At 46.5% G+C, this 22,898-nt stretch overlaps 1 protein-coding gene across 20 annotated transcripts in view; it reads right to left on the bottom strand.

Annotated features, from left to right (window-relative positions):
• KIAA0586 (KIAA0586 ortholog) overlaps window positions 1-22,898 on the bottom strand; it is a 102,063-nt gene that overhangs the window by 45,048 nt on the left and 34,117 nt on the right. For all 20 annotated transcript variants that reach the window (XR_014787999.1, XM_084835846.1, XM_084835739.1 and 17 more), the window contains 9 exons: window positions 22,120-22,203; window positions 13,025-13,224; window positions 12,102-12,220; window positions 10,626-10,816; window positions 9,441-9,597; window positions 7,629-7,854; window positions 6,921-7,165; window positions 6,106-6,182; window positions 326-460 (listed from right to left, as the gene is read on the bottom strand). Coding sequence is in view for 19 of the 20 variants with exons in the window: in XM_084835846.1 (XP_084691972.1) it covers window positions 326-460; window positions 6,106-6,182; window positions 6,921-7,165; window positions 7,629-7,854; window positions 9,441-9,597; window positions 10,626-10,816; window positions 12,102-12,220; window positions 13,025-13,224; window positions 22,120-22,203 (1,434 nt within the window). In the remaining variant the exon portion in view is untranslated. The remainder of the gene's footprint in view (window positions 1-325; window positions 461-6,105; window positions 6,183-6,920; window positions 7,166-7,628; window positions 7,855-9,440; window positions 9,598-10,625; window positions 10,817-12,101; window positions 12,221-13,024; window positions 13,225-22,119; window positions 22,204-22,898) is intronic.

Raw genomic sequence — 22,898 nt, 5'->3', positions numbered from 1 at the left:
AAGGAGGAGGTGTGGCTACTCATGGGGCAGGGGTGGGAGAAACTGCAGCCAATTCAACATTGAGGCCTAACAGCCTTAGAGTGGGCAGTGCTGCAGCTCTCGTGCTAGATGCTATGGGGAAAATGTTATTCTACATGGCATTACAAGCCCTTCCCTCTTCGTGCCTCTTCTCCCTAGTCTGACTTTAAAGATAAGACATCTTGTTCTGGAAACAGAAGAAGCTTCAGTATGAAATACATCCAAACACCTGGCTATAAACCATCCCGTGCAGACAGAAGAATGGAATCACTGTTGTGATCCATTTTATTTTCATAAAACAAAATACCTCAGACCGACAGATCTCTTCCTGCAAAGCAAGCGGTGCTTGGTTTAGCTTTGAAAAGAGGGAGAGGATTGGATCCCTGTGGTATCCTCTGCAAGGTCTTCGCAACACCTGTCCTTCACTGGGAGGATCATAATCCTAAAAGATGCAGAAGATAATGTATGGTTTATTTGTTTTAAAGCCATTCATTCCAAAGTTAGTCACTTTTCTGAAGCCTTGCGACTCTCAACATGAAGCAGCATCTCAGTAAACAGGAAAATCCACTTAGTAAATCCACTTTGTGATGGAGGGGCACTAAAGCACTAACTACAAACCAAGAAAGGATACTAAATCCTTTCTACATACAGGTAGTACATGCCCTGGTCTCCCCTTGTTTAGACTACTGTAATGCGCTCTACGTGGGGTTACCCTTGAAGACGGTTCGGAAGCTGCAGCTGGTACAGAACGCGGCAGCTCGCCTGATTAAAGGCAGCTGCCGGCGAGATCACATCACTCCAGTGCTGAAGGAGTTGCACTGGTTACCAGTTGTTTTCCAGGCCAAATTCAAGGTGTTGGTTTTGACCTTTAAAACCCTATATGGTTCTGGCCCAGCCTATCTTAAGGAGCGCCTCCAGCAACACCAGACAGGCCGCTTAACAAGATCAGCCTCGGATGGCCTTCTCTCTGCCCCATCAGCCAGGACAGCTAGACTGGTGGGGACGAGGGACAGGGCCTTTTCTGTGGTGGCCCCCACTCTGTGGAACTCCCTCCCTAGGGAACCCCGCCATGCCCCTCTTTAATGAGCTTCCGCCGTGCATTAAAAACATAGTTGTTCAGGCAGGCATTTGGGGTGGGTTAGGGTATTTTAGAAAATGTTTTTTATTGTAGAATTGTATTGTTTTAAACTGTCTTATTATATGCTTGTACATCGTCCAGAGTGGCTGGGTGACCAGCCAGATGGGCGATTAATAAATTTAATAAATAAATAAAATAAAATACATCCTTGGAGAGATGGGTGGCTTTTGTGTAATCTGTGCATCTTTGGAAGAACAAATAATATGAAACATATGAAACTGCCTCATTCTGAATTAGAAAGGGCCATAGCTCAGTGGTGGAGGACATGCTTCACATACAAAAGGGTCCCAAGTTCGATCTCCGGCATCTCCAGGAAGGGCTGGAAAAACTTCCGCCTGATACCCTGGAGAGCCATTGCTGCCAGTCAATGTTGATAATAGTGGGCTAGATGGACCAAGGGTCTGACTCAGCACAAGGCAGCTTCCTCTGTTTCTTTGAACCACTGGTCTATCTCTCCCAGTCCTGTCGACTCTGAATGGCTGTCACTCTCCAAGGCTGAGGTCTTTCCCTGCCCTGCTGCCCAAGAACCGTTTAGCTGGAGATGGCAGGGACTGAATCCGGGTCTTGCTATGTACGCAGAGTGTAAGTCCTATCGCTGAGCTAAGCCTGCCAGCCCCTTATGCAAACAATACAAAGAAGTGATCAGTAACTGGTAGTTTGTTGTTGTTGTTCAGTCATTCAGTCATGTCTGACTGTTCGTGACCCCATGGACCAGAGCACGCCAGGCCCTCCTGTCCTGCGCTCTCTCCCGGAGTGTGCTCAAGTCCATATTCATTGCATCGGGGATGCTATCTAGCCATCTCATCCTCTGCCGTCCCCTTCTCCTTTTGCCTTCAATCTTTCCCAGCATCAGGGTCTTTTCCAGGGAGTTTTCTCTTCGCATTAAGTGGCCAAAATATTTGAGCTTCAGCTTCAGTATCTGTCCTTCCAATGAGCACTCAGGGTTGATTTCCTTTAGGGTTGACTGATTTGACCTCCTTGCAATCCAGGGGACTCGTAAGAGTCTTCTCAAGCACCACAGTTCGAAAGCATCAATTCTTCGGCGCTCAGCCTTCCTTATAGTCCAGCTCTCACAGCCATACGTTGCTACTGGGAAAACCATAGCTTTGATTAGACGGACCTTCGTCGGCAAGGTGATGCCTCTGCTTCTTACTATGCTGTCTAGGTTTGCCATAGCTTTCTTCCCAAGGAGCAAGCGTCTTTTAATTTCATGGCTACAGTCACCGTCTGCAGTGATCTTGGAGCCCAAGAAAATAAAATCGGTCACTGCTTCCATTTCTTCCCCTTCCATATGCCAGGAAGTGATGGGGCCACATGCCATGATCTTTGTTTTTTAAATGTTGAGTTTCAAACCAGCTTTTGCACTCTCCTCTTTCACCCTCAGCAAGAGGCTCTTTAGATCCTCTTTGCTTTCTGCCATTAGGGTGGTATCGTCTGCGTATCTGAGGTTGTTGATAATTCTCCCGGCAATCTTAATTCCGACCTGTGATTCATCCAACCCAGCGTTTCTCATGATGTACTCTGCATATAAGTTAAATAAGCAGGGTGGCAATAGGCAGCCTTGTCGTACTCCTTTCCAAATTTTGAACCAATCAGCTGTTCCATGTCTGGTTCTTACTGTTGCTTCTTGACACTCGTACAGGTTTCTCAGGAGACAGGTAAGGTGGTCTGGTATTCCCATCTCTTTAAGAATTGGCCACAGTTTGTTGTGACCCACACAATCAAAGGCTTTAGCGTAGTCAATGAAGCAGAAATAGATTTTTTTGGGAATTCTCTTGCTTCCTCCTTGATCCAGTGAATGTTGGCGATTTGATCTCTGGTTCCTCTGCCTCTTCAGAACCCAGCTTGTACTTCTGGTAGTTCTCGGTTCACATGCTGCTGAAGCCTAGCTTGTAGGATTTTGAGCATCACCTTGCTGGCATGTGAAATGAGTGCAATTGTACAGTAGTTTGAACACTCTTTGGCGTTGCCCTTATTTGGAATTGGAATGTAAACTGACCTTTTCCAGTCTTGTGGCCATTGTTGAGTGTTCCAAATTTGTTGGCATATTGAGTGCAGCACTTTAACAGCATCATCTTTTAGGATCTTAAATAGCTCAGCTGGAATACTGTCATCTCCGCTAGCTTTGTTGTTAGTCATGCTTCCTAAGGCCCACTTGACTTCACTCTCGAGGATGTCCGGCTCAAGTTCAGTGACCGCACTATCATGGCTATCAGGGACATTCAGATCTTTCCACCTCTTCTTAATCTCATCTGCTTCTGTTAGGTCCCTGCCGTCTTTGTCCTTTATCATGCCCATTTTTCACAAAACGTTCCCTTGAGATCTCAGATTTTCTTGAAGAGATCTCTAGTCTTTCCCATTCTGTTGTTTTCCTCGATTTCTTTGCATTGTTCATTTAAGAAGGCCTTCTTGTCTCTCCTTGCTATTCTCTGGAACTCTGCATTCAGTTGGGTATATCTTCCCCTTTTTCCCTTGCTTTTCGCTTCCCTTCTTTCCTCAGTTACTTGTAAAGCCTCATCAGACAGCCACTTTGCTTTCTTGCATTCCTTTTTCTTGGGGATGGATTTAGTTGCTGTCTCCTGAACAATGTTTTGGACCTCCATCCATAGTTTCTCAGGCACTCTGTCTATCAGGTCTAATCCCTTAAATCTATTCCTCGCCTCCACTTTCTTGACTTCCTGCTTTAGCGTTCCAAACCCCTAGGATGAAGAGGAGATCTTTTTTGGGTGTTAGTTCTACAAGGTGTTATAGATCTTCATAGAACCGATCAACCTCAGCTTCTTCGGCCTCAGTGGTTGGGGCATAGACTTGAATTACTGTGACGTTGAATGGTTTGCCTTGGATTCGTACTGAGATCATTCTGTTGTTTTTGAGATTGAACCCCGGTACTGCTTTTCCCACCCTTTTGTTGACTATGAGTGCTACTCCATTTCTTCTAAGGGATTCTTGCCCACAGTAGTAGATATAATGGCCACCTGAATTAAATTCGCCCATGCCTGTCCATTTTAGTTTGCTGATTCCCAAGATGTCGATGTTCAATATTGCCTTCTCACGTTTGACCACCTCCAGCTTACCTTGATTCATTGATCTTACATTCCAGGTTCCTAAACAATATTGTTCTTTACAGCATCGGATTTTCTTTTCACCACCGGACACATGCACAGCTAAGTGTCCTTTCGGCTTTGGACCAGCCCCTTCACTCTTTCTGGCGCTACTTGGAAATACCCTCTGCTCTTCCCCAGTAGTATATTGGACACCTCCTGACCTGAGGGGCTCATCTTCCGGCGTCATCTCTTTTAGCCTTGTGATACGTTCCATGGGGTTTTCTTGGCAAGAATACTGGAGTGGGTTGCCATTTCCTTCTCCAGTGGACCACATTTTGTCAGAACTCTCCGCCATAACCTGTCCGTCTTGGGTGGCCCTGCACAACATAGCTTATGGCTTCACTGAGTTACGCAAGCCTCTTCGCCACAACAAGGTAGGTGGACTAAAACCATGCCATGGACAACGACAAGCTGCCCTATTAGTGAATGCCAATTCCACCCGCTCACCGGGTCTCCTGCCATCTTCCCTGCTCTCCTTCTCTCTTCTAGAAAATGGCACACAGAGGGAAACCAAAGAAATCAGTGAGGGCATACAGATTCCTAGAGATCACAGCTTCCTGGATAGTACTGGAACTACTAGTAAAACAAGTTACATACCAAGACAAGCATCTGTCACAGCTCTGACAAAAACGGGAAGAGGTACATATATTGTTGTTTAGAGCACGCCAAAAGCTAGGCCATACTGCAGTGCAATACAGACTGGCTGCAAGTACAGGAGAAACCTTTGTTTCTAGTTAGTTCCCAATAATTCAAACAGTCTTAAAAAGAGGACAACCAGCCAATGGAGCTCAAGAACACGAATAAAGCTTGTAGATCAACACTGTCACCCAGAATTGACGCCAAGTGCAGAGCAGGGAACTGAGTATATAGAAAGGCCTGTCATGAAATGGTGGAGAATTGAGTATGGCCTGCTGAACAGTGAGGGCAGGGGTAGGGAACTGTATCTGGGTGGTGGTGGTGGGGTGGAATATCCCTCCACCAAGGCTTCCAGGGGCTGGATGACATCAGAGCCATGCCCTGACATCGTCCAGTCCCAGGCCAAACCACCACCTGCAGCTCCTCCAGCCAGCTTTTTGGTTGGGGACCCAGCCGGGGAAGCCCAAATGCAGCGGTTGGGTCCCTGGCTGAAGCAAAAGCTGGAAGACCTATCCTCCAGCCAGCACATCAGCTGGGACAGCTTTGCTTGCCCTGGTCTTCCCCCATTGGGCAGGATCTGGGGCAGGCAAAGTATTTAGCATGCCGCTCGCTCTCCCAACTCCTCTTCCTGTGAGCTTTCAGGGGGCAAGGGAGGGGCCTCACCTTGGGCCTTGTGAGCTGAAGGTTCCCCATCCCTGAGTGAGGGGAACATCACAAGGCATGCACATGGGTGGGGCCTCCATCCTCAGTAGGGGCAGGGACTCTACCCCCAACCTTTCACCAAGCCAGGACAACTTCCTCCATTCATTTGTTAAGTGGCACGTTTGACCACAACTGAAGTACTTGTTTCAACTCAAGAAGCATACTGCTGGTCTGGCCTTCCCACAGGTTTCGCTACTGGTTCTTTACCGTGGACTTAAAAATGGGGGCAAATCACTTGTTGAAACTTTTGCATGCTTAAATTCAAGGTGGACTGCCTTCCTGGCAGCCAAAGACAGGGGGACCAATCAGCTATTTTATAAGATGAACTCCTGCCAATTTCCATCTTTTTTGTCAATTGAATTTTTTGGATTTCTTTAATTAGGACCTGCTGCACTTTATCCACTGTTTAAACAAAACTGATGCAGTTGTTGGAATACTTTAAGTCAGGCACTTCAACTAGACAGGAATATTATTCTTGTTTCATGTGTAGTTACATTATTTCATTACCATCTCATGCGCATCATGAAGAGTGCTGGTCAAACTGTCACTGAGGTTTGGAAAAGACAGTCCTCCCTCTGCTAAAGCTAGAATAACAAAGAACACACAATTATGCATAGATAGGTAACTTGCCTAGCCCTAATTTGGTAACCAATTAGTTTTTACCCACACGTATTTCTAGGGATTGGTGGGGTGGAACTCTTCCTACAGTCTGTTTTCCATACATTTATGTTTGCCAAAGTTTGCAGCCACTGCTCTCCTGGATCTGCTGCTGCTTCAACATGATCTCTCCCCGGATTTTAACCTGAAGCTTCTTTGTTTTCCTAAACATGATCCCAGACTATCAGGGATCACATCATGAATGTGATTACGTCATGGCATCACATCATAACCAATCCGATCTGCCTCAATAACATTGGTGATGGCTTTGTTTGCCAAAGTGCTTTGCTCCGAGTCTGAATAGCAGGAGAGGGGGGACAGCAGAGGAGAGAAAGCATCACCAGTGAAGAGGACAATGCTTCATTTTGCCAAGCTGCAGCAGTTTGCCATTTTTTAAATTAAGCATGGGGGAGCATTAAGATATGCTCCCCCTTGCAGTCTGAAGTAACACAACCCAGAATTCTACCACTTCTGTCTGTTGAAATGTGTAGAACAGCTCAGTGTGATCTCCAGAAAAAATGTTGCTGACCAATGTTTTATACACCTCACAAAATCATCCTTGGAGCTCTTTTATTCTTAGAGGGATGTGTTAAGTCTTCTTGCGCTTGAACCATTAAGAGGACATTAAAAATAAAAGAATGAAAGATTGCTGGAAATAGTTTCACCTTTTGCAGCTAGCACTTGTCCGTAACTGTACAGAATTTCACCTTCTGAGATTGCCCTGTCTGCAGTCTCAGTTTCTGTTACAGTTAGACTGCTTTCCTCTGTTGAGGGGCCAGAACTAGGTGTGTGCACAGAGGGAGATGGTGCCCTGAGTTCCTGAGGCAGCGGATCACGGGGCTCAGTCAGCTCAGGAGAAGCTGGCAAAAACAAGCTGTCTGGTTCTTCATGTTTAGCCACAGACATTATACTAAAAACAAAAATAAAAACACACTTTTAAAAACAGATGGCACATATCACAAACCTTTTTTTACCATTGCTAGTCTGTTGAAGAACACAACATAACATTCTACTAGTTTTATTAATGATGATTCCAACATCTGCTTGGGCTGATACTGGAGTAAAAGCAACAGAGATGAATACAGCTTAATTTAAGGGCACCAGAGTAGAACTTGTACACTTTTATGATTTCTCAGGGCCATTCAGCTTAGATCTGCTTGCTCCTCCCTTCTGCTTCTGTGCTCCTCTACCAACTCCCTTCCTCTAAGTAGCCCCTCCCCTCCGCATCCCACCCTCCCACGGTAAAGATGCCAGGAAGACAACCTCATCTTGGGAAAAAGCCAGCTTTATAGTGCACTTCATCATGGGCGTCTCTCTTCACTATTGAAGGAGAGAGATTAGAAAGTGAATTGATGTCAACTGTTACAACTCACACAGCTCTTGGGTGATAGCCCCCTTCTTCACTCTGTGGACTGGGTTTTTCCTCTTCCAGAGGAAGCTCTGCATCTCCCCAGGTGTTTGGAGGCATTTGTCTTTCCATCACTCCTCTGTCTGGGACACGCTCTGATACAGGAGGGCTTGGTGTAGCTACTCTGGGCGGTGTCATCACAGGAGTAGCCACAGGTGTGTGAATCAGGCTAACAGCTGCTGCCTCAGATCCTACATGCATTTACAGCCACAAAAAAGGTTGGGAGAGGGGGGATAAAAGGAATACAAAGTCAAGCTACAGCACTGCATATTTTTTTCTAGAACATTTTGCTCACTGTGCAACACTAAGCTCAGCAGCCAAGATTGGTCAAGGTCACATTATGGCTATCAATTTCTATTACTGCTTGCTTTGAAGCTGTAAAAAGCAGATCTTCTCTCTTCGCGTGCAGAAGTATGGACCTGCTATCATGTGCCTTTAGCGTAGGAAAAAAATCCTAAAAATTAAATGGGCAACATGGGGCAGTTTTGATTTCATGTTTTATTGATAGTTGGGCCAGTTTTACGTGGTGTAGTGTAAGCACTTTGGAGCTAAAAGATGGGATATAAATATCTGATAAAATAAAAAGATGCAGCCTAGGAAAATTGTTGACAGCTTACTTCCACCAAGCTCTGTCCAGTTACTTCATGTGACAACATAAACATCCAGTGTAGGGAGTGGCAACTACCCAGGCAGTGCAGAAGGGCTCCCCCATGGCTTTCCATCTAGCCCCCAGTAAAGCTACCAATTTCAGGGATTCCCCCCACCCCAATTATGCATCTCACAATGAGTGCAATGCTGCTTAGCACCAGATAAATGGGTGCAAAATTGCAGGCTCTGGCTTGGATCCTAAGGTAGCTTACGGAGGTTAACAGAAGGAAATGTCTTGTGTTGTCCTGCCCCACCTGGAGCAGCACCTGGTGCCCCTTCCGATGCTGTTCAGGGTGGCCCCCCCACAACCGTCCACAGAGGCTTTTCCAGGGGCGGGGTCAGAGTCAGGTGGCAGAGTCCTTCCATCTCCTTCACTTGCAAGGCAAGAAAGCAAAGGGCCCCCAACCCCATCTGGCGGAATTCCCTCCTCATGCCCCTCTGTCTCTCACTCCCATCTGGCAGTGCCTTGGCTTGCACAGGGAAGCAAAGAACTGAGATGGGATGCAAATGGGAACTCTGGCAGAGCCTCTGTTGTTGCTGATGTTCCACACACGCACATGGGGTGCTGCTCAGTTGCCCTTGGCTGGTGTCACATTTCATGCAGGAGTGAGGAGGAAGCCAGTGCTGCTGGTCCCTATGGCCCTTGTGAAAAATTATTGGATGCTGAGCAGGGATCTAGTCAAAATTACTGGATGTTGACCAGTGGTCTACTCAAGCTCACTTCTCCAGGTACATGTCTGCACTGCATGATACAATGCTGACTAGCAGCAAAGGTGGATGGAGCTTGAAAAAGCCATTCCTGTTGTGCAGATGGCATAGAAAAGCAGCTATCCTTCTTGCCCTAAGCCCCAAATATCAAGGCAAAGAAGAATTACTAGAAGAATTTTGGGAGTTCGTAGCAGCAGAGCTGCCTGCTTTTTTGGAGGATGGAAACACAAGTCCCAGGGAGCCCACCCATCCAGGAAGTTCTTTTTTGGAAAAGAATGACATTTCATGCTTTAAAGCAAAAGTGATGGGTGTAAGTTGGGGTGGGCAACTTGTGGCTCTCCAGATGTTTTGGCCTACAGGTTGCCTACCTTTGGGGAAAGTCAATGAGATCCTTTTCTAGTATGGAAACCTGCTTTGATACCTGCTATCGTTAGTTGCCGTTCACCAATATCTCCATCTATTTCGGTAACAGAGGGAGAAGACTCTGGGGTTTTTACTAGAAACGGTTCTTGTAGAGGTGGTGGTGACTGAGGTGGTGTGGCTTCAGGTGTAACTAGTGGAGTAGATAATATAGTTTCCTGAAAAAGTGCACACAAAGGCAATAAAAAGATATTAAAGCTGTTCAAAAAGATTCCTCCCCCGTCCCATTTTAAAATATCCCTACTAAATCACCCAATTTCATCGAAAGAGGGAGACCTATCCATGAAGCAGAATAATTATTTAATAAAATAATTCTTTCCTCTTTTAATTCATCTGTATGACTCAGTACTTCTAAAGCACCAGAGACAGATCAAATCTCTGAATCCAAGCCAGATATAGACAGGAAGTAAGAGCCTGTCTCTAGTAAGCAGGGAGCTGGGTTAATTAGATTTATTATCTTTAAATGTTTCCCTTACAATAGCTACATGCAAAAAATGACCAAGGTGGCCTCAAGCAACAACCAATATTTCCAGGCTCTGCTAATTTCGAGGACATGGCATTTTGAGGAGATGGCGCAGTTTCTGGACAAGCAGAAAGTGAAATCTTTCTCTGTCCAAAAACAGCTCCCTCTCTTGAAAACTCTGGGCTTTTAAACACTGTAGGTGAAGGGAATACCAGTGCATCGATGCCCTATATTTAACGATTTAGCACATCAATCAATTGCTGATACACCTGCCATGCAAGAGGCCCACTTGCTCAGCACAGGCAACAATTCCTTCTGGGCAAGTAGATGGCCAAACTCGCTAATGAAACTACTGTCTGACACAGGAAGTACAGGCATGAGGATAACACTAGATCTTGGAAGAAACAGCAGTAATAAAGTGAGTGGCTCTGTGAATGTGCAGAGTATGGTTCTTCCTCACTTAGTGCTCACCCATAAGAGACAAGGGGTTACGGTGCCCAGGTCAGGGGATGCAGCGTCCAGGCCAGTCCGAGCACTGGCACCAGACTTAGACGTTTTGCACTGTTTTTGCCAATTTATTTATAGCTGCACTAAGACCAGGCAGCACTTCTCTTTCAGGCTTTTATGTTATCTACACACCACAGGAAACAAAACTCTCCAAGTTTACAGAAAGAACTCTCTCAAACCTTAAGCACAAACCAAGAACAGAAGAAAATAAACCACCTTTTCTCGCAAGAGCGTCACAGTTGAAGGAACGACTGTCACAGGAGCTGCTCTCTGGTCTTCTCTGTCGCCCAGCATGACAGCAACAGTCTCAGCAAGTGCCTCGTTCACAAAACGTCTAATCATTTCTGAATCCACTGGCATACCAGCATTGACAAATAACTGAAAACCTTCGGTACCTGCCGCTTCAACTAAAGATAAATCAGAACACATGCAAAACCTAACTTCAGGTTTGTAGATACTAAGGTTTGGATCTTGATCATGGCCTATGTTCTGCTTGTGGAACAGATCTTGCCCAGCCTTTCCTACTTCCTGCAGCCCCTGGCGCCCCCACCCCCATGCTGCTCCTGTGCATTGGGGGCTCCTTGGGAAGTGTGTGAAATATGGTGCAGGACCTGCAATGGAGGGGGTTAGAAATCACAGACACCCCCAACCTTGCACAACCACCTTTCCATTTGCACTAGACATCTTTGGATCTAAACCGAAGTGCTTATAAAGCAAAAGCAGTCTCAGGTTTTCAGATTTTTTGCATATAGAACAGCTTCATGTTAAAAATGAAAAAGAAAGCAAGCATGCCACTTCCATAAGGTCAAATTATGCATTAAATGAAGAGAGAATGTATTCTTCCCTTCCTTTAATACTAGAACTTGGTGTTACCCAATGAAATTGATTGGCAGTACATTTTTTCTGTCTCTTCTGAAAGTATTTGCTCACACAATGCATAATTCACTTATGGAGTTCACTGCCAAAAGATGTTACAACGGCTGCTGGCTTAAGAGAGAATTAGACAAATTCATGAAGGATAGGTCCATCAGCGTATTTTAAACATCACAAAGGAACTAGGAATACGGATTACAGGAGAGAGTTGCATAAGAAAGGTGTCAATGCAGAGAAGTCTCCTCTCCTCTTGGATAATCCCAACTTTTGAATACCCTGGGACTGAGAGATTTATAAAGGAGGATACATTCTTTGATAAACCCTGGTCCTAGACCATTTATAGCCCTTGGAGATCAGCACCAGCATTTTGCTGGGAAACTATATGGTAGCCAATGAAGGGGCATTTAGGGGGGTGGGGGTGGAAGTGTTGCTGGGAAGGGGGGCTAGCTCTCCCCTCACCAACGATGCTATTTCCCTCGAAAAAATTGCCCCTCTCCTGCTGTCATTGGACACTGCAGTTGGGGGACGCATTTTCAGGAGGGACTGTGTGTGAATGGAGTATGAGAAACCATGTTGGGGGCCAGGTGCCAGCAGTGCCCCCCCCCCATCCACTTTGGGTGTGGCCCTCCCCACTGCTGATATGCAGCCCATTAGGCCTTTAGGACAAAACAGGTTAGGCTGCATGCATGGAAATCTCCACTCTCAAATCAATCTATTAGGAGCGTTCCCTTTCCTAGATTCAGTCCACTTCCTGTCAAACCCTTGGTTCCAATTAGTTGGAAAAAACAAGGAGAGAGAAAGACAGCAGCTTCCGCTCACCAATGTCTGAGGACACAGCTTGGCTGTCCTCACTCTCCGATGAGCTTATGTTCGGCACTGCCTCCTTCTGGGCTGGATACATCCCACTGATGATTCGCGCCATTACCTCTTGCTCCACCCTGATGGAATAACAATTTGTATTTTTAATCCATCTGCCTTTAAGTTGTTCAGCATCCTCAACACAAAAAAGAAGCTTTTGATCATGGGCTTCCTCTTCCCCTTCATATCCAACACAAACTCCTTGCCTTTCAAATTCTTTTGGCTTTGGCCTAACCTACTTTTCTGCCCTTATCTCCCTGTCTGTGTTCTTAGCTCTGACGGTTGCCCCCAGTTCTCTCTTAAATCATAGAATCATAGAGTAGTAGGGTTGGAAGGGGCCTACAAGGCCATCGAGTCCAACCCCCTGCTCAATGCAGGAATCCAAGTCACTGATGGCTGTCCAGCCTCGTCTTGAATGCCTCCAGTGTGGGAGAGCCCACCACCTCCCTAGGCAATTGGTTCCATTGTTGAAAATAACTGTTTCCATTCTCCCTTGATGTCTGGATCGCTCTCCCAGATGACTCGCATGGTGCCACCTTCTCTCCCTCGCTTCAAATCCCACAAAGCCAATTCCTCTGCAAAGATTTTGGCGTTAACTCCTTACTTTCCATGTCTAACTGAAACTAGGGCTAAGTACTTGCACTGCATTTGGGCATATCTGTCTTTCTCATCTCTTCCCTTCCTCCCTCCCTCCCGCTGTTGTGTCCATCATGGAGGAAACTTAGACTGCTAACACCTCAGGTCTGTTTTGCATATGTTAGTCTGTAGAAAGCCAGGTAGGTTGATGATGGGGTGGGGAAGAAAAAACTGAAAAGAGTTACAAAGTGAATGGGAGATGAAGTGAGGTTCATCATTGTTTCACAATCATTGCTTGGAGAACTCACCAACCAACCAGCTTGTTCTCCAGGGTCTCTCGTTTTTCTATAATCTCATCCAGAATATCTGTTGAGAACTGAGGAGCAGGGACAGCTGGTGGAAATGGGGGGCCGTTATATTTGGGAGACTCTGTTTCTCCTCGCCTGTTGAACTCTAGGACTGGCTCTGAGAAATCTGGGATTTCATCATCATCATCTCCTGCTTCATCCTAATGGCAACAAATACTATTTCAACACAGCTCAGCCAAGCACATTTTCACTACACCTCCGTTAACGACAAACTTCCATGATATTCAGGATTCAGCATACTCTACCTTCAAAATGCCTGCAGCAAAAGAAATCCGAATCCTGTGCTTCATAGGACATTGTGCAAAGTAAAATAAGCATGCAAAACTCCTCCTGCGTCATGAGGCACAACTACATCGCTATAGGCAGCTCTGTGGTCTGGGCCCCTATAAGCAGCCTTGATGGCAGGTATAAACCCATTCCCCTCCCTGCAAAGCCCCTCTAGTTCCATTTCATTTCTTAGTCTAGTTTCTTGTTCCAGCAGCCCTAAGTCTTTGCTAAATGCTTGAGAATACCATACCCTGAGAATGCACATAAAGACAACCGCTTGGAACAGCATAAACGTAGGTATGGAACCAGGCATGATCACAAAAATGGGGAGGGGTACACACATGGGAAAGGGCATGGTAAAAGAGCTACATTAGGCATGGCCAAGGGCTTGGACAAACCCAGTGGAATTTTTGACTTTGATGTCTGAACTACAGGCCCTTGCACCATATTAGAAACTGTTTTTTGCAAGTACCCACGATTTCAAAAAAGCAGTTTGCCATCTGGCACTGGAGACTCCCACTAAAGAGACACAGAGCTCAAAGCCCTCCTGCGCATGCAAAACTAGTCATACGGTTCTTTGAAACCCAGACACAGATATTTCCGTTCAAATTTTGTGTTCCAGTTAGGTTTCATGTACTTTACCACGTTATTGGTCTTCATCTAAATTTAGAGCCTACCTTAACCCTCAAGCTCAGGGCAGGAAAAGACAGGCTGCTTATCTGGAACTGTAGTTCTCTGAGTAGTCGCCTGTGCAGAGCAGCACTTTGGGAAAAATGCCCTGTAGAGCTTAGTAGTGCCTGGCCCTGCACAGGGAACCTCCATATCTGCGCATGGCTCAGGGGTGGGGTCAAGGCTCTCTCCTCCATTACTTTGGCCCCACTCCTGAGTCATGCAGGGGCAGCAGCTGCAGGTTCTTCTCCCCTCTACAAGTTTTCTTAAGTCTTAGAATCATAGAACAGTAGGGTTGGAAGGGGCCTATAAGACTGAGTCCAACCCCCTGCTCAATGCAGGAATTCAAGTCAGAGCATCCCTGACAGGTGGCTGTCCAGCCTCATCTTGAATGCCTCCACTGTGGGAGAGCCCACCACCTCCCTAGGTCATTGGTTCCATTGTCGTATTGCTCTAACAATCAGGAAGTTTTTCCTGATGTTCAGCCGGAATCTGGCTTCCTGTCACTTGAGCTCATTATTCTGTGTCCGGCGCTCTGGGATGATCGAGAAGAGATCCTGGCCTTCCTCTATGTGACAACCATTCAAGTACTTGAACAGCGCTATCATCTCTCCCCTCAGTCTTCTCTTCTCAAGGCTAAACATGGCCAGTTCTTTCAGTCTCCCCTCCTAGGGCTTTGTTTCCAGTCCCCTGATCTTCTCTGCACAGGCACAAATTCCATGTGCGTGACAGCGCAGAGACCACAAAGAACATTTCCATACCACATGGCCCCTTAAATAGGGTATTATTCCCACTTTACAGGTGAGAAACTAAGATCAAGTCTGGGCAGCTTGCCCAAGGTCATAAAATGACTCAATCGCAGAGGAATGACATGAACATAGGACTCCTCAATTCAAGTGCTGCATCCCCTGGATCACACTGGCCTTAGACTAAGTTTTCTTGTCTCAAAAGTTGGGTACTGGAGAGACTCATGCTTCATCAGTGCACATTACATTCCACACATTCAACATTAATCTTAAAGTTCAAGAAAGACTCTTACATCTTTTTTTCACAGACCTAAAGAATGGCAAACATTTTTCCCCACTGGAATATCGGTATTTGTAGATGTAATTCATTTTGACAGAAAAAATACAGTTTGCTACCCAAATGTGTGTATAGGTTCTCTTTGACATTTCTATTTAAATGCAACTGACTCTAAAGAACTTAAGAATAGAACATGTAGGGCTGAGCTGAAACCACTTACCTAGTTTGGTATATATTTTCATGGCTGCTTTTTTCTCAACAGTTTTTATTGACACTTACTCCAAAAATGTTTTGAAAGCTATTCAATGGTGGTTTGTTCTCCAGACTGCAGCGCCTTCAACCATTTCCTTCCCCCACTGCTCATTTTTCCTTACTGTCATTTCATCTAACTAGCTGTGATGACCCATGTCAGTTTTGGAGATGTCACACTGCTACATGTGATGGCGTCATGGACGCCTGTAAACAAAATCACATGAGTCACCACAGCCAGTCAAATTAAACAGCAGTGAGGGCAAGGTCAGTGAAATCAAAAGAGAACCGAAAACGATGCAAACAACACCGAAACTACTCAACAGTGGGGGAAGCTAATACTACTCTTAGTTCATATAGTTCTCATAACAAAATGTGAGCATTCTGCCAGACATTTTATAGACATTTCTTTGTGTGCCTGTGCTTTCAGCAAAGCTGTTAAGAGGATTTTCTTTTGATGTCTTAAATATTTCTCCATTTTAGAACATTAATATATATGCTTTCAGATTAAAGTTGACTCTTGTACATCTTCCAGCTCATCATCTAGGCTAACCCATGCCAGACATGTACTACAGTTAGAATGTTTTTGAAGGCTTTGTGGCTGAACCCATAGCCAAAATCGTCAAGGATACATGATAAAAGCAATTCTTGAGAAAATGGGAAAAGGGGCGGGGGGGGGGGGAAACTTGCTCACATCTTAAAAATTGATGCTCTGTTGTCTTTAATTGCTGCTTCATCAGTCTTCTTCACATAAGATGGAAATAAAAGGCTATGTGGTTTCACATTACTTTTTAACCAAAAGGAAATGTTTTCTCTAAGGAGAATTCTTGCTTCTGGCATGATTACAGTCTATGTAAAAATGTGGGAAATATTGCAGTCTTTTTTCTGAACTGAAAAAAGAAAGTAAACTGCAAAAAAATCAACACCAAAGCCATTTAATAGCTGCAAAGGCCATCTCTAATTTTTGTGAACTGCCCAGAGAGCTTCAGCTATTGGGTGGTACAGAAATGAAATAAATAATCTCTAACTGGCTGCTGCTAACGCTGTTGTCCTTTCAGTAATAAAATATATTTCAACAGCTTTTCAATTGAAATTCTGTTTTAAAATATCAGGATTATATAAACTGTTTCATTAACAGGTGATCCAGAACTACACTAATGTATATACTTTTCTTAAATGTTAACTCAAAGGAGGGTATTTCTGGAAAAGCTGCACAAGAAAACAAACATGGAAATTCAGTTTTACAAAGTGCAAACTACTGAAATTACACTTCTCAATAGAACCACAATGAGTCAAGCTTAAGGGCTGTAGGGAACAGACAACAGGGAAGGAAAAACAGGGGACTGGATGGGGCTCAGCATGGCTAACCTTCCTCTTCTGGGTACTGTGACACTCCCCCCATCCTTGAAAGCAAAAGGAAAGTGAGGAAGCCTGTCATGCTGGAAGACTTGTTATCTCACATCGATCTCACAAATATTCCAAAACGGATGTACTGCTGAATTTCCACCCCACAGAAACTACTTAATGGTTTTTGGCAATACCGTTAAGCCCAGTCTGCATCCTTCGGAACAACCTTTTCAAGAACCGCTTAGGGATTTAAAAAAATATTAAACAGTATAAGTATTATAAATAAATATGCAAAGTCAAATCTGGTATGGTGTGAACCATCTGGACGTTGATGCTGAAACTCTACAAATGTTGGAACAGTGATAGTGGTATGCAGATCCCATGCGTTCAGTTGTGTATGACTTTTGTGCATTTGTAATTGGCCTCTTAATTCTCTTGTTTTTTTGTTTTATAAGAGCTCTGTCCCTCTTTTTTCAGTGTTACGAAGAAATGCTATGTAACTGTTGTTGTTCTGTAATGTTTACTTTGGGTCGCCTCTGAGAGGCTATAAGGTATCTGAGTAGGCCTGAGGCCTTGCTTTGTTACCGTCAAAGGCCTGAGTAGTAGTTGCTCAAAGTCGTTCCAAAGGAGGTGAGAGAGAAAATCACTTTGAATATTGTTAGATGGGGCCTGGATCAGATACATTCAATTCTGATTGGCTGGGGATAGCTAGGTGGAAAACAGCGGTGTGGAAATAACAGTTGACAATTAAGGAGTGGACAGTTAGAGGGACTTTGTCTGTGGAAAGAGAGGGAGAAGGTCTGCTGGTGGGTGGGTGGTGTTACAGAACAACTAAGAAAAAGCTGAGGTGAAAGTAGGGATGTCAGAGAATTCCGCAACGTATTTCAGGGGCTGAATGCACTTGAACGAAGCCCCCACCCCATGAAAGCGGCGCGGGACAAAGTCCCTGCCACCCCCACCCCACGAAAGGCACGCGAAACGGAGCACTTACCTGCTCCCGTCCACGCTGCTCTGTGAATGCCGGCCCTCCTGCGGCCGCCATTCGCTTCCTCCTCTTCATAGCCGTGATAGACTACGTAAATACTTATGTAGACTTATCATGGCTAACACAGGGATGCTATTTGCGTCCCTGCAGAGGCTGTGATAGGTTATGTAAGTATTTACGTAGCCTATCACAGCGGGGGGGGGGGGAACCCAGTGTATGCAAATGGCAGCTACCGCTATTTGCATATGCTGGGGTTTTTTCCCCCCTGCCGTGATAGGCTACGTAAATATTTATGTAGCCTATCACGGCTCAATACAGGGACGCAAATGGCGGCTACGACAGTCGCCATTTGCGTCCCTGCAGGGCTGCCCAGCGGAGGCGGCCGGGCAGGATTCCAGGGGGAGGGACGGAGCGCCTCCCCCCCCCCGTCGAGGATTCCGGGGGGGAGGACGGAGCGCCTTCCCCCCACCACGGATTACACAGCGCGGAGCCAGGTAGGTGTTTCGTACATCCCTAGGTGAAAGTATTCCTTCTCTGTAGGATAACCATACGTGGCTGGTGAAGATCAGGAGTAGGGAGCAGGTGGCTATGTTATGCCAGGAGGCTGCCCTAAGACCTTGCCAGAAGGTTACAAAACCAGGCATTAAAAACTCAGATAAACTGTCCAAGTAGTCAGAAGTACAACAACTTTTGGAGTCAGAGGAAGACTGTATCCAGGAGCTAGACCTGGTTTAGAATGTATTCAGCTGGGGTGGAGGTTTAGGGAATTTGGCCAGAGGTGAAAGAAGTAATTAAGAGGCTTGTATTAGCAGCAGTGTCTCTTGAGTGCTTAAGAAGTGTCAGCAAACATTCTTTTGAAAATCCCCAAGTAAATATTAGTATTCCCTTATGTTCAAAATATTCCTTTAATAAATTAACTTGCTTAATAGTTCATCTTGTCTCTAGTGCCAAGTAGAGCCAGTATCTGCAGGAGAAGCCACCACACAGGGAACACGGAGTGCCTGCTGCTGCTGCTGCCACCACCACTCTCCTTGTGGACTTCTGCCTGGCACACTGCCATTCCCTGCAGGACCAGGCCCCCAGGTACTGAGCCAGCTGTGCTGGCTACTTCCACCTGTCCCTTCCTGGAAGGGCTATATAAGCTGGCTGGCTGAGGTGGCCTGGGAGAACCAGGATGTGCAGGAGAAGTCACTACCCAGGGAAGAGGGCGTGCCGCCGCCGCCTGCTGCTGCCCACCACCACCACCACCACCACCACCACCACCACAGACTCCTGCCTGGCAGTATTTGTAAAGAGGATGTATTGTTTTGTTTTTCATTTAATTGTTGGTGGGGGGTGGGTTTTGGGGGATTCTATTGTGTTTTTAGGGGTGGGTAGCCTGCCTGATAGGTGGGAGCGAGGGGCATGTGTCCAGCTGACGGAGGCAGTGGGGAGAGTGTTGGGGGCCAGAATATACAGAGGCTGGGTGGCAGGCACTGGCGGAGCGCTAGGGGCAGGCCATGCCGGGTAAGGGGAACAATGGAGAGATGCATAATATCTGTCCCCTGGTCCCGGCCTGTCCAGAGCCAAAGGATGGCTGGGGGAGGCGTGACCCCATCTTCTGGCCTTTGTCTGCTGCTCTGCAATGCCAGGTCTGTTACCCAGAAAAAATCCCTCATCCATGACAAGATCTGGTATGTATTATGGAGACCTGGAGGGCTGAGGCCACTGCTCCAACTCTTGCGGCCATGTGCCCAGCCAGATTTTCATATGCACAGCAGCTAAGAGCTGGGGATCGGGGAGGGGGAGTGGCTGTTATCTACCAGGAGTCCTTGGTCTTCACCAGACCCCCTCTCCAGGAGACCAAGGTTGCTGAGTGCATGTACTGGAGGTTGGGCCTGAAGGGCAGACTGGGGACTCTGCTCATGTACCGCCCACCCTGCTGCATGACTGACTCCCTGGCCGAGGTGCTTGAGGTGTTCTCTGATGTGCGTGTGCAGTCCCCTAACTTATTGGTGTTGGGGAACTTCAATGTACATTCAGAGGCTGTCCTCACGAGGGCACCTTGGGACTTCATGGAGACCACTGGCTTCCTGGGAGCTGCATCCTATTCCAACTGGGCCCACCCATGTAGCTGGTCATGCGCTAGACCTTTTGTTTGTTTCTGGAGAAGTGGGGAGTGATCTGGAAGTCGGGGGTATTAAAATGGTCCGCCCCAGGTGTCTTATGCATCTGAATGGATTCCTGAATGTGCTTGGGGATTCTCTGGAGCACGCAAACAGCCACTCAGTCAAGACCCTGGTGGGTGGGTGGAATGCTACAATCACTGGGGCATTAGATCGGGTGGCTCTGAAATGCCCTCTCCCCCTGAACAGGGTTCGAACTGTACCATGGTTCAATCCGCGGTTACGAGCCCTGCAACAGAAGGTGAGACGGCTAGAGCACTGTTGGCAGAAGTCTCGCTCCAAAGATGATCAAACACAGTCTAGAGCTGTATCTTCAGCCCATCACGTGGTGGTGAAGGCAGCAAAAAAGGAATATTATGCTGCCTCTATCGCGTCTGCAGAGTGCTGTCCCAGGAGACTGTTCCAAGTGATCTGGAGCCTGGTTGGTCCAGTTGCTCCAGAACCGCTGGAGCATTCTAAGGCCTCCTGTGAGGCCTTGGCAAGGCACTTTGCAGATAAAATTGATCGGATTAGGAGTGTTATTCCATGCACTGTGGATACAGTTAGCGAGCAAGAGGCGGTCTGCGGTAAACCAGTTTTGTGGGATCGGTTCCAGCTTCTTCCTTCTGATGAAGTGGACAAGGTACTTTCATTTGTGAGGCCGATCACCTGCTTACTTGATCCTTGCCCATCTTGGCTCATTATGGGCTGCAGAGAGAGGCTGGGTGAGGGGATCAGGGTGGTGGTGAATGCCTCCCTTGAGGAGGGAGTAATGCCATCAGCTCTCAAGGAGGCAGTGATAAGACCGCTCTTAAAGAAGCCCTCCTTGGATCCTCAAGTTCTGAACAACTTTCGCCCAGTTTCAAATCTGCCATTTGGGGGCAAGGTGATTGAGCGGGTGGCGGCAATGCAGTTGAAGGCATACTTGGAAGAAGCCGATTGTCTAGATCCATTTCAATCAGGCATCAGGCCTGGGCATGGACAGAAACGGCCTTGGTCGCCTTGGTGGATGCTATGAGAGGGGCTTCGATAGGGGTGAATGCTCCTTCCTTGTTCTCCTTGCCCCCTCAGCGGCTTTTGATACCATTGACCACAGTATCCTCCTGGACCACCTGGAGAGGTTGGGCACTGGAGACACAGTGGTTCCAGTCCTTCCTCTCCGGCAGGTACCAGAGGGTAGCACTGGGAGAGGAGGTTTCAGACCCGTGGCCACTCACTTGTGGGGTGCCACAGGGTTCCAGCCTCTCCCCGATGCTGTTTAACATCTATGTGAAGCTGCTGGGGGCTATCCTCAGGAGGTTTGGGGTGCAGGGTCTTCAATATGCGGATGACACGCAGCTCTACCTCTCGTTTAAATCTTCACCAAGGTTGGCCGTAGAATCCCTGTCCAAATGTCTGGAGACGGTGAGTGGCTGGATGGGGAGGAATAAGCTGAAGCTGAAGCCTGACAAGACTGAGATACTTTTGGTGGGAGACAAGAGGAGGCTGGGGGATGTTGACTTGGTGTTGAATGGGGTACGGCTACCCTTGAAAGACCAGGTCCACAGCCTGGGGGCCATTTTAGACTCCCAGCTGTCCATGGAGGCTCGGGTGTCAGCCGTGAGCCGGACAGCGCTGTACCAACTCCATCTGATATTGCGGCTGCGCCCCTACCTTCCCGACCATCTGCTCCCATCGGTAGTACATGCCCTGGTCTCCTCTCGTGTAGACTACTGTAATGCGCTCTACATGGGGTTACCCTTGAAGATGTTCAGAAGCTGCAGCTGGTGCAGAATGCGGCAGCTTGCCTGATTAAAGGCAGCCTTTAATCACATCACTCTGGAGGTTTCAAAGTATTCTAAGAGGACTGGTGGCAGTGGGAAAGGGTCACTTGTGGAACTCTGAGTTACAGTGGCAGAGAGTTCCTTAGGGCCTGAAATATAAGGATTCGCTGAAGAAAATAAGAAATCCCATAAGTGGGACTGCCAAGTGAGAGAGCAGTTTCCCCATAGGTAGTGGCAGCCCTACCCGAGAAACCCCCCATAGTGTGTATTAACCCATTCACCTGTGGGTTTACAGGGCTGCACAGAAGCCTTCAATAGCATGCTTTTATGATAAGGGAAACTTCAGGTGAAATTCAGACCTACTGCAAAAATCAATGGGAGTGTTGCCACCGATTGCAATAGCAAGAACTGAATTTTTACAAATGCAATTTGACGAGTTTGTTCCTTTAGAAGTCATTTTGGCACTTATGAATTAAACATTCATGAAATCAGCCCACTAAGCAGAGTACTTAATGGGCAAAAACTGTGGTCTTTAAAAATATAATCAATTTTTCTCCACTTCAAGAGAGAGGTTATCAGAAAACTCACCTGACTGACATCAATAACGTCAACGAAGTCAGCACCAGGAAGCTTCAGTTCTTCATCCTGGAGCAGACTGCTTTCTGGAGTGGCCTATAAAAGACAGCCTTGAGACTTAGCTCCAGAAAAATGTAAAAAGACTACAGCAGCTTTCTTGCTACACAGAAAATTTTTGCTATATAGAAAGTTCTAAGTGGGATGCAGGCACTTGGCCTATTTCACGGCTTCCACAGATGCTGTTAATCTGTTGCAGCAAAAAACAAACACTACAACCCAACGAAGTGTCTTTTGGCACCTTAAAGATTAACACACTTATTGTTGTGGCACAAGTTTGTAGACTAAATGTTACATCAGATACATGAACTGCTATCTTCAGTTGGAGGAGACATGCCCATACACATGGAGGAATACGGCGGAAGAGATGTACATAGTCAGGCCAAATGGCGAGGAAATGCAAGAAGTAGTCTTTGCCTATTTCAAGACACAATCATATATGCACACTTAACTTGGCACTAACAGCGTAATCCTATGAATATTCACTCAAGGGAACGTCCTATTGAGTTCACTGGGACTTATTCTCCAGTAAATTGGATTAAATGCTGTGTAAAAACATGTATCAGCAAAGGAGATCGTTACCTTGTTGTGGTGCTGGAGCTTGAGCACCTCAATGACGTCATGAGCTAAACCGTGAAGGGACACCCAAGATGGGAAGGTCATGGCAGAGAGGTCAGACTAAATACAATCCCTGGGGAAGGAAAGGGCAACCCACCCCAGTATTCTTGCCATGA

Source organism: Heloderma suspectum, chromosome 1, assembly GCF_057233095.1.
Source record: "Heloderma suspectum isolate Gila_16-S chromosome 1, 16-S_ref, whole genome shotgun sequence".
Lineage (NCBI taxonomy): Eukaryota > Metazoa > Chordata > Lepidosauria > Squamata > Helodermatidae > Heloderma > Heloderma suspectum.
This window is presented reverse-complemented; position numbering and strand designations above follow the sequence as displayed.